The 12648-nt window shown below is 35.2% G+C and overlaps 1 protein-coding gene and 1 long non-coding RNA gene across 2 annotated transcripts in view; both read right to left on the minus strand.

The window, feature by feature from the left end:
- Positions 1-6503: 6503 nt before the first annotated feature.
- Positions 6504-7305, minus strand: LOC115441301. Its single transcript, XR_003938456.2, has 2 exons — positions 7219-7305; positions 6504-6617 (listed from the first exon to the last, which is right to left on the minus strand). It is a non-coding gene; the product is annotated as an uncharacterized LOC115441301 (long non-coding RNA).
- Positions 7306-11452: 4147 nt separating this feature from the next.
- The window catches only part of LOC115441336 (fatty acid synthase), a 49188-nt gene continuing 47992 nt past the window's right edge, over positions 11453-12648 (minus strand). The window contains exon 41 of the mRNA XM_030166092.2: positions 11453-12639. Coding sequence (XP_030021952.1) covers positions 12047-12639 — 593 coding nt within the window. The 3' untranslated portion in view covers positions 11453-12046. The remainder of the gene's footprint in view (positions 12640-12648) is intronic.

The following is a 12648-nucleotide window of genomic DNA, read 5'->3' on the forward strand; positions in this document are numbered from 1 at the left end:
TATACAAACCAAATTCTGATTGTTTGTTACCTTAGTAGGGGCCGTGAGTCTTATGTTACATTATTCAATTTAGTAAATTATAACTTACGTATAATTCTAATGTCCTTAAATTACATTTGTTTCCGTCAATAATATGTATAAAATATTTGAGTTACTGCACTATTGATTTTCACATTTCACTTTATTTGATAGGTATCACAAACACATTCACGCACACAAAAGACTCTTCTGCTATTTCATTGGATCACGCACGCCGTTGTCTTCTTCCCGATTGGCTCTAGCGCGGCTAAATGATCGACGAAAATTATTTTGCGTAATCTGGTCATTGATCCAGGCATGGTGACATTTCTTATATTGCTTCCACATTAAATAGAAAGCTCCGAGACCCAGTAGGATACATATAACCACGAGCAAAATACTAATACTAGACATATGCAGCTTCAATTCTTCAATTTTGGCATTATTTGATCCAGCAGCATTCTGATTTAAGAAAACCGTTTCCTTGTCCACTTTTGATTGACACATCTTCGGATTTTAAATAGGTATTTTTTATTTTAGCCTTTGATTTTACCAACTTGCGTGAACACTTCGCCGTGTTTTGAAGGAGTCATCTTGGATCAAAGGTCAATTTATTTACTGTAGAGACGTAATATTACACTGAGACAGTACCGGCGCGACGCGTCCCAAATATGGCAAGGGTCGCCATGTGGGGAGATGAAGACAACTGTTCTGGATGAAATATCATTTATTACTCTCCTTGGATTACAATGTGTTTATATTTATATACCATACATTTTATATATGTATAATAATATTAATACTACTACACCTCAAAGGTAAGACAAATTGACGACTATATACATTTAACCAAAAAAAATGCTGAATGAAATATTAAAATGTTTCTAGACATTCATTTCAATTGAAACATCCTTTTTTTAATCTGAAATGAAGTAAATTTTAAAATTTAATTTAATTAAGAAAAACCGTTTGTTGATACGGAGACAAAAGTTTAAAGGCGATTTAAAATTTTGAATTTTTTTAGTCAAAATTGTGACTGTACATATGCCATTGTCAGTGATTGTACTTTATCCTACGAATAAATTTTATTTGAATGAAAAAACAGGTTTAATATGTGTACGTCTCAGATACAATAACTTATTAGTCCAACTAATTATGTCGAAGTAGAGTCTAATCTTTATTATCTTGTGAGAAGTACATTTCTGGAAAGTTTTTCTAAATATAAGTTGGACTTGGGCTAATCATGCTGATAGCTACTATAAAATGGGTACAACTGCTGATTCTGGCTTACAGAGTTGTAGTGGGTGTGAAGGCGGGAAAGTCTCTACACACTTAATAGTTGTTAAAAAAACAAACAATTTGTTATGTTGAATTATACATATATTATACATATATAAGGAGCGGCGATAGCTTAGTTGGTAGTAGAACAGATTGCCAAGACGAATGTCCGCAGGTTTGAAAATCCAGGTTCTCTATAGGAATTTCGAAGGTGCGCGAAGTCTATCTATCCGCACTAGGCCAGCGTGGTGGACTAAGGCCTAATCCCTCTCAGTAGTAGAGTGGGCCTGTGCCCAACAGTGGGACAGTATATAAGACAGGGTCGACATAATATACACATATGTATATTATCTTTGGTAGTACTTCACTGTTTCCAGATGTTACTAATGCATTAAAATAAACTTAGTTGTGGGTGAGAAAATCACTCGCTGTTCACCCGCTGCGGAACAAACCTCCTCAATCAGTAACTAGATTAGAAAACTTAGGGGCACTCGTTGCACCTTTGATTATCCCATTGGGAACGTAGACATAAGTTATCTAACAGACTAGATGCTTTAATGTATTTTAATATGCATGCTTTGTTGTGTATATTAAAATAATACCTTTCTAACCGAATTTTGGCCACGGCGCGGCGGACTATCTCAACGGACATCAGTCAAGTATGCAGGATATATTATAGTGCACAAGTGTGTACGCAATACACAGGTGCACTCTCTGTTCCTGCACTGTCATAATCCGGTGAGCCGACATGACCAGAGAGAGATCAGGCGCAGGACTAGGGCTTTACATGCTTTCCGAGGCACGGGGGTATCACACCGCCAACTTCCGGATACCGAACTGCGACTGAGTATTTTTTAAAATGGAAAAACCCAGTCCCTATTATTTTGGCCAAACCCGGGATTCAAACCCAGGACCTCAACGTGGTAGTTGTACTCGAACCCTGTACAATTATGACTACGCCACCGAGGCTGTTTATAGATAATATTATTTATATATAAAAAAAAATTACAATAATATCCACTAATCATTTATTTTTAACGCGCTCCCAACTCCAAATACTTTATATTCACATCTGTCACAGGGCTCATCCTAAATTTCATAAAGTGTAATACAAATAGCATGTAATAGGAAAGTATAATAAATTTAAAGTCATATATTATATTATACGGATTAACAGACCCCAAACAAAATTATGAAGTAAGCCCAAAAACGTATGCAAAATCCCTCAGGTACTAATCCCTTGATGTTTTCGGATGAAAACGTTTTGTTGAATTAATATCTGCGAATAATTTCTGACCGCATCCGCAGCGTGTTCCTAATGTTTCAAATGAAACTTACCCATTTGCTACATCCATCCTCTTTGTAAATGGCGAAGTTGTGTTTGTATATTGAGTTTGTACTTCTAAGGGCCGATTTTTCAATTATTATCCATACTTTGAAATGAAATATAAACAAAAAACAATGTCAGGACTTAACAGAAATAATTACATTGTCATTTATCAGATAATTAAAAAAAAGTTCAACATCAATGAATGATTTTATTTTATTTGAAAGGGATTATCCGATTTCTCGTTAGACGGATTAAATATAATTTTGAATTGCATTTCTGGATTAAAGTATAATAAAACTACAAACGCAAAATATTACAGAATTTTTATGCGATTTTCCGCCCGAATTACTGGCATCAGCCACCTTTGAATATGGCAAAGAACACGACACGAAAGCCCATAGCGTTCAATTGTAATTGGTCGACAGACTAGCACGTGACTCATCCGTTGGTCTCTCAACCAATCACAATCACATAATTAAGCGAAACGAACCTTTATCGCGTGTTATAGTTGTGTCACATTCTAGGGCTGACACTTGCAAATTTATGAACGTTTCTGTACAAACATGAGGGGTTTGAAACTTCAAGTCATACAAAGCCACAGGCCAAACGTAATATTTCATTAGTTCCAAATTTCTAAGCCGTCGTTCGCCCGTATGAAGCATGTCGCGAAATGTGACACGTTTTTGATAAACGGAACGTCCAATAAATCTCAAAGTCGAAATAATTGTGATGTGGACACGAAAAGACATACTCGTCAATAGATACGGTAAGTAAATACTGACCGTATGAAAGGCAATAATCTAAGCGACAATTAGTATATTTTTGAGTAGTGTGCTTTAAAGCATTGATTTTTATTTGAAAATTCATAACAATTCAACTTTTTATTTTGTAAAGATATAATCTAATGTTATTAAAATTGTCCTAGACCAATAAAACCTAGATCAAATGACGCGGAAAAACATGGCGATTCAAAATATTTATATAATTCATTTTCAGTATATTTGTCGCTTAGATGTGATTGCCTTTCAAGCATCGATACATATATACTTATCTACTATTATATTTTTATAGTAGATAACTATATTTAACTATATTTGCCGATGAATTCTGTCCGTAGATTATTAAACAACTACTTAAACGTGTGTAAAGTCATAGGTTTCTGTCTAAAAAAATATCTACGGGGATTTATTATTTTCTACTTTAAACGATTTATCATGCAAGTGAAGCATTTAAAATCAAACTAAAACAAAAATGTCTTTAGCAGTTTTGACACATTTCACACAAAAATTATAATTAAACGCACATTTTCCCTTTGTAACAGATCTAATTGAAAATGTTAAACAATTTTGAATAGTGGATTTCTCTGTAGTTTGCATCGTGTCGAGGGACTGTTACAATTGCGAGCCGGAGGCGGTCTGTGTCATTAACATAATGTTTTACATATTTAGGGCAGGTATTTAGAAAATACAATCAAAATATCGTGAAGGGAGTGTTCCATCCAAGGTTTTTTAATTAATGTCATGGAAAATTAAAATAATAGGTTCTTTAATATCTTATATCGATATGGAGAGGGGGTATCGCTCCGTCTCTTTCCATCGCACGCATCATAAAGTCCGCTGATGTCACATGTCAGTATCTCGTTCCTTTTCTGTTTTTTGACACTCACACCTACTACCTAATTTCAATGGCTTATAACTTATAGATTTTTAACCAGATTTCAATAATTTCTTTTGTTTTAGAATTTATACGACGTACTTACATATTTTATAAATGTTATAAGTAAAAAAGTGAAATACCCCATTCGTAGAATAATCAATTTATGACAGAATGAAAATAAAAACGAGCTGCGCACGCACAGAGCGTCGTCGCGGGGAAAAAGGTCACGAAATGACTATAGGTGTTAAGAATTATGTACATTGGTCACTAATTTCATAAAGATAGATATATAACTAAGCGATATGCCTTTATAAGCAAAGCCATCCGAACTTCGTAAGGAATTTTATGTGAAAACCAAACTACGAACTGCGCGGTTGGTCAATATGGCGTCATATTACACGAATTCCGTTATACAAAAATTCAAACATTTACGCAAGTTTTATCATTACTACTATTAGTAAGGTAACCTGTAAGATTATTTCATTAGTCTAATTTAGGACTTAGGTATTTTATGAAGCCAGTTATCACGTTAAACAAGGAAATTCGACGGGATATCGAATTAAATACATATGTTATACCTAAAAGATATAAGTTGAACGACAACTTCAAAACAATATTATCAGCTATTCTTACAATAAGAGGTTAGAAATAATAATAATAATAGCAGGCAGATGTTCTTTTGTTCCCTAATGGTCCCTTGGGTATTTGGGTATTAATGATAGTACAAAAAGTATTATGAACCTTATAAACACATGTTCTGATGACGTTGCAATGGACATTGCTTAACATTGAATTTCTTAACATTTTCGCTTATAACTTTTTATTTATAGTTCTACGACAAAAGTTACTAGACCAAAGTTGTAGAGAATTTAATTTGCAACAAAAATGTTTATACATTTTTTGTCAGATAAATAGTTTAAGAGATACATCGTAAAATCCATTTCAACCCCTATTTTCAAGATGGCGGCCGTGGGACAAGGGTGGCGACCCCACAAACTTGGTTTTAGCGTTAGACTGACCCCCCCTACATTTCAAAAAAATAAAATTGCGTCCTCTAAAAAACGCAAGGTTAGGCCTAAAAAATGTAACATTTCAATGGACTAAGTACAATATGTAAAAGTGTAGCACAGGTACGTACTTAGAATAGGTTCGCCGAACCGCCATAAAATTTGAACTGGGTTTGACGGATGGGGTTCTGCGCCGCGACTAGTGCACTTTAAAGTCGCCATAAATGTTGACGCGTTCTTACTATATTTACATTTATCAATATGTAATTGCTATAATAAATAATTGTTTTAATTGCAATATTTTTTTTTTATTTCAATTAAATTAATTGTAAATAGATCTAATTGCAATTGATCTTAATTGCATTTCACAATTAATAGATTTAATTGCAATTGATCTTAATTGTATTTCACAATTAAACAATGATTCAATTAATTTAATTGCAATTAATTTAGTTGCAATTAAAATTGTTTGCTTCTACAATTAAAAAACTAATTCAATTGTGCCCAACACTGCCATAAACTAACATCACCATTTAACGTGATTTTAAATCACGTGGTACTCCGTTTTGTCACTCTGAGATACAGATCATTTCATTCACAATGTGAAATCTACCTTATAAGTACATGACTGCCTTGGTGGCGTAGTTGTACTGCGTCCGATACGACATCGCTCTGAGGTCAAGGGTCGATTCCCGGGCGAAGTGGGGTTTTTACTCGATATCAGCCTGGAGTCAGGAATTTGGCGTAGCAAAAGGCGTAGGCGTGTGTGTGTGTTAGTAATAAGGTGAGTGACGTTGCGTTCATCGATTAGTACTAACCAACCTCAGGATTGGAATAACTTTGTGACGCTATAATTATGACGTGTTTCATTCATGTCATTCATTCATGTCATTGATGTATTAAGTGGGGCCCAAGCGTAAAAAAATTGTCTCAGGAGGCCCACAGAAGAAGTTGACAAATAGCAAGCGACGAACGTAATACCTATCGAATTCCTTTCTGTAACAAACCTAAGGAAGTGTATTACATCGAACACATTTTTTTATTTTATTTATAACTCTATTGGACATGATTAGGAGAAACATGATAAAATGTTTATTTAAATAAATTACAATTGGCGGTCTTATCACTCGAGGCCATTTGTTACAGACATAAATACATTGGATTGTAATAGGGGATATAAGGTGGTGGAAGGCGATTCGAATAACAAATAACAATCTGGTGTTAAGTTTTTATTCACTTGATATTATTAGCAGCCTCGGCCGATTAACCTCTCCTTTCCGGTGACAGGATCTATGTAAATTGTCACGCATATACGATTCGCTTTGGCACTGAAAATGATAATTTTGTGATTATTTATAAATAAATGGGGATAAATGTATAATTATTCAATTTCAAGGATTAGCATGTAAATGAATCCCTCCAAGGCGATTTTCGGCCACGGCGACCAATCTCAATGGATATTACTAAGGTACGCAGAAGGTATTGTAGTGCAAAAGTGTGTGCGCAATGCACAGGTGCACTCCTGTTCCTGTACACCCATAGTCCGGTAAGACGGCAATCCGACATGAACGGGGTGAGATTAGGAGCCGGACCAACAGCATTACGTGCTTTGGGAGGCACGGAGTATCACACCGCCAACTTCCTGACTTCGAGCTGCGACTGAGTAATTTTTAAGATGAAAAAACCCAGTCAAAATTATTTTTGGCCCAACCTGGGATTCGAACCCACGACCTCAGCCCGATTGTGCTCGAACCGTGTACAACTAAGCCGCCAAGGCAATCATGTACTAGTCGAAGGGTACGTGATCATGTTGTCCTGTTTAATGCCTTGCGGAGGATTATAATATGAAGCTCAAATCGTCTCGTCTAGAAATATATATCAAGGTATAACGATGGAGTAAGCAAATGGGCCTTAATAATGAGAATTTACCTGCTTTTTAGTCTGTTTAGAGGGGATCCAAAACTAACAGTTGCTAATAGCAGTAATGTTAAAATCCATCCTATTATAACACGAAAATCTGTGAATAAAACATTATCTAATTAATTCGTAACGAAGTTAATCAAATATGGCTCGGTGGCGTAGATATATTGCGATTAGCGGTACGAATGCCTTGCTGAGGTCTAGTCAATTAGGGGCGTTTTATTGTGAAATCAATGATACAATATATAAATACATTATAAAAAATCGAAACTACCAAAGTTAAGATAATAACTGTAGAAAGATTTTTTTAAATTTTTTAATAATATGTTTTATAAATTGGGATTAGATAGCTTCTATAAATGCTGTTGGCGTCGTTTTGCTGACGGGAGCACTTTAATCTTAACTCACATAGCTGATATTTTAACTGACTTCCAAAAAAAGGAGAAGGTTTTCTACTTGTGTGTACAATTGTTTTATGTATTTACATTGATTAAGTTATTATTTTAGTGATTATGATCGGCAATTTGTCGTATACATCCTTCAATCTATGAACGCACTTGATTTATTATCAAATTCATGGTATTCCATACCAGCGTAGCTATAATGAATTTTGAACTATATGTATTACTTATTAGGTATGCGAGCTAAACTGTACTAACTTAGCTTAACTTTTGAATTGCAAACGGCGTATTTGTACGCAAATTAACGTAAAATAAAATTATTAAAATCACTCACCAGCTAACGCCTTCATTATGTCACTAAGCAAAGAGCTGTCAGTTAAATATAAGTATTTATGCCTATACATCGATTATATACTCATCCATCGCCCTGTGAATACAAAAGATTCTATACCTTATTCCGTAAGCTTATAAATTAAAATCGCATGTTATCCGGTGGCAAAATTTGTAAAATTTTTCGAGTCCTCATTTTTTACAGCACATGAAAATGTGGTACCTATTCTGTACTTGTTATGCAAAATGAGCCATTGATAATAGTTTTATTAGGTTGTATTTTAAGTATTGCGAGATATTGTAACCATATGACGCAACAGAAACTCTCGAAGACATTGTGAAACACTGTATCAGATGCGCGTCCATACTGTTGCATTTAGAGAATTATGCTACGTCTGCACTAGTAGGTAGAATTTTCTCGAACACGAACACTTAACCGAACAAAAAAGTCAGCCTGTACCAGTGCATGTACGGACGGTATTTATTAATTGCGACACACTGTTATGGTGGGACCCATCGTAAAGCTAAACTAAAAAATCGGTGAGATATTAAGTTGCAGGAAACTTTTATGCGAAGTAGTGAGTTACAATGCGGACGATGTCTTTGGTTCGTGTTAATGATACGTGTATCAACAGGACGTGTCATGAGTGCGTATATTCAAAATGAATATTTTCCAGAGAATATTCGAAGTGCGCCCACACTTGTAACTTCATGTTTCTTGTAAAATTTGCTGATTGTGACAGTGATATAAGATATTTAGTAAAAATGAGTTTATGTAATAATTATCAAGATTGCCTTGGTGGCGTAGTTGCGTACCCGGTGCGGTCATGACTACGGCAGTGTTGAGGTCCAGGGTTGGAATCCCAGGTCAGGCCAAAAATAATTGGGACTGGATTTTTCCATCTTAAAAAGTAATCAGTTGCAGCTAGGCGTCAAGAAGTTGGCAGTGTGGTACTCCCGGTATTGGAACGCACGTAAAGCCGTTAGTTCTACGCCTGATTTCTCTCCAGTCATGCCGGTGAGACATTGAGTCCAATGTCTCACCGGCATGATTGGAGAGTGAAGGATAAGCGAGTGCACCTTCGTATTTCGCATACACTTGTGCACTATAATATTATATTGGCGGATATCCATTAAGATTGGCCGCCGTGGTGGAAATTCGGCTAGCGGGAATTCAATGTTATCCCCATTACCCAATTGATTATTATTAATCAAATTTAGGTAGTTTCTTGCATCAGTTAGCAAATTGAACAAGGATTTCAATGCCATATTGAACTAAGCAATAATAATACAAACTACATAATACTAACATGTTACGACTGCTGATATATCTAGCTACACATAGAACATTCTTCCCAATTATTGCAATGTGGTACCCATATAAATAGAATAGATATTTAAATTTTGTATTAAAAATAGTTCAAATAACAAAAAATTACAGAAAAGTTTCACAATGTTTATCTATCACTGGCTGTACAAATATACATTACCAATTAAATCAGACGACGTTTTAATAACTAATTCGTTAATTCTTTAAGAAATAATGATAATAATATAATGATATCAGCCCTGTATTATATACTTGCCCACTGCTGAGCACGGACCTCCTCCGCTACTGAGAGCGATTAGGCCTTAGTCCACCACGCTGGCCTAGTGCGGATTGATAGACTTCACACACCTTCGAAATTTCTATAGAGAACTTCTCAGATGTGTAGGTTCCTCACGATGTTTTCTTTCACCGTTAAAGCGAACGATAAATTCACAAAGAATACACACATGTTTTTTAGAAAAGTCAGAGGTGTGTGCCCTTGGGATCTGAACCTGCGGACATTCGTCTTGGCAGTCCGTTCCACACCCAACTAGGCTATCGCCGCTTTACCAACTAACCTTTTAATGTTAGAAATAATAATATCTAATATTAAAAGGTTAGTGCGCGGTAGGAATCGGCGATAAGAAGTTGGGAGTGGAATGGACGATACGAATGTCAGCAGGTTCAAAACCCAAGGCCACGCACCTCTGACTTTTCTAACGTTATGCATTATTTCTAAATTATTGTTTGCTTTAACGATGAAGGAAAACATCAACAACTTGAGAATTTATCTAAAAGAATTTTGAAGGTATTTGAACTCTGCCAATCTAAGTCTAAGACCTAATCCCTTTAGTAGTAGAGAACACCTGTGCCCAGCACTAGGACAGTATGTTTTTTTTATTATTGCTTCGAATGACGAGCGAGCTAACCGTTCGCCTGATGGTGAGCGATATGACCGCCCATAAACAGTAGAAACACCATCCAACACCTTGAATTACAAAATATTGTTTGGAATTCCACTGCGCTCGTCATCCTGAGACATAATATTATGTTAAGTTATTATGTTCAGTAGTTGTAATATAGGGCTGGTACTATTATTATTCAAGGTTAGTCTTGATGTTGTGCCTTGTGGTCCGCGAGCATCTAGAGAATCCCGCCACGGCATCCCCTATCAGTCGTAAGAGCCAGAAAATAGGGCTTATAGAGTGTCAAAGGGCGAGGTACGGGAGGCTGCTCGCTAGGCATTCGGTACGCTGGTAATCCGGTACCAATATTAATCCGGCTGTATTTCTCTCAATCCGGTTGATCTGATGACAGAATACTATTCTAATTATTCATTCCAATGAGAACTATGTGTACGAATTCGTAAAGCAATGTAAATTTTACATGAAACGAAACATTAGAGCTTTGTATATTCTATTATACAAAATAATGAAAATCATTATTTGTTCAAACGTTTACTCCAGTGATAAATAATGCTGTTTCATTCAACGGCGAAAATCAGGGATCAACTGTCAAATCCCGATTTCTATCCGATTAACCGCTTTCATTCGGGGCCTGTTTCGGAACGTTTCATCTGTTAAATGATAGCCGGGTTTATAAATTAACCTTGGGGTGACTTCGATTTTGTTGCGTCATTTTTACCGCTACGGTATTTTGGGTTTACGATGGGGTTGAATGTAATAGCATGGATTTATTTAGGTACGAACTATAATTGGTGTATATTCAACAATTTTTAAAAGGTGAATAGGAAAATTTTGGAAATTTACCTAACAACAAAAAAGAACAGTTTATTTGGCGATGACAGTTTTTGTATATAATATACAAAATTGTCTATGAACTACATTTTTTTACCATGTCTTAATGATAATCGTTTCTTACATACATTTAGTATTCATTGATGAAAGTCAATAGGGTGTGTTATCTAGGTACATAGTATTTATTGCTTACTACACGTGTTCATAATTTTATGGAAAATTTACCTCGTCATAGCTTTGTCATTGACATAAATTTAGAATGTCGTACATTTCTACATACTCCATTGGTTTTTTGGTAATTAAATACTATTGATGCATGTGTAATGTGTATCTATATTTCAAAGTGTTGACTCCGTATTTAGACAACTTCAGCCATATATTTTTGCGTTTGTTTAGTTAAATAGAAGAAACATAGAATCTATAAATCTTAGCTTAAAGGATATAGAAATGAAACAAATATATTTTTATATAAATATATGTATTTAGACATCCCAACACCAAAATATTCGCAACAATTCTAGTAACTAATGTAATAAACGATTAGGCCCTAAAATTATATAAAACTTATTATATCGTAAAAAAACATACAATGCGATCTTAATTTACCACGACTTGACTCATTAATGAAGTGAATACTTCAAAATTCCCCCAATTAACAACTTAATTCACAGATTAAATATAATAAACTCTTCTAAAAACACAGATTATGCTAACCCAACTGGAACATAATTTAATATGCAAAAATTAAAATTACCACAGATGTTAAAAGTTAACCCGAATTAATATCTACTTAATAATCAACCCAAAAGTTTTCTTACAACGAAACTTAACGAATATTTTGTTTGGTACTGGTGTCTCTTTGACATAAAACCTAAAATTAATTAAATCTAAATAAATTAATATTTGGTTTGTCTAAATAACAAATACGGCCGCTTATTTTTTAATGTTTCGCAAACAATAAATTACCCTATAATCACCCTCAACCCCTACCATATAGTAGATATCAAATTCCTTTCAACGAGCAAAGTATCTGGAAAGTTTTAAACCTGAACCTCCCTTTGATTTTCAACGATGCTGGTAACAATATTTTCAGTTGTTTTGCCTTTTTGCCCTCCCTCAGACTCCGCTAACACTCTGTTGATGATATTGGCACAGTCCTTATTCTCAATTATGCTAACATGAGTACCTTCCAAGAAGTGTACAGTTAAGCCACTATCGGTATATTTGTCTAACCCATAGTTTTCTTCACACACAACATGAGGAGGATTCTCTTTAGGCCGCAAAAGCATGATTGGGGACTTCAACTTCTTGATGCTTTTGCTGTTGTAATTCAGAACGATTTTGAGACGATCGAAACTGCACATTGCCATATCAGCTATGAACTTGTTAGAGTATTTCGTTTGAATTGGTGACATCTTAATAGCTAATTCAACTTTCTCTTCATAGGATTCTATTTCATTGAGTTTCTCCATTAGAACAGGTGTGATGTTGTTATTGGGAGATACAATGTCGATGGTATGGCACAGGAGGCTGTTTTGGAGTTGGACATCGTTTTTGAAGGTTATTGTCATCGTCAAGATGGCGTAAAGGAATTCCGGAGCTCCGTCGAGGCAGAATACGTGACCTTTGAAACCTATAGACA

This window comes from Manduca sexta, chromosome 9 (genome assembly GCF_014839805.1).
Source record: "Manduca sexta isolate Smith_Timp_Sample1 chromosome 9, JHU_Msex_v1.0, whole genome shotgun sequence".
Classification (NCBI taxonomy): domain Eukaryota; kingdom Metazoa; phylum Arthropoda; class Insecta; order Lepidoptera; family Sphingidae; genus Manduca; species Manduca sexta.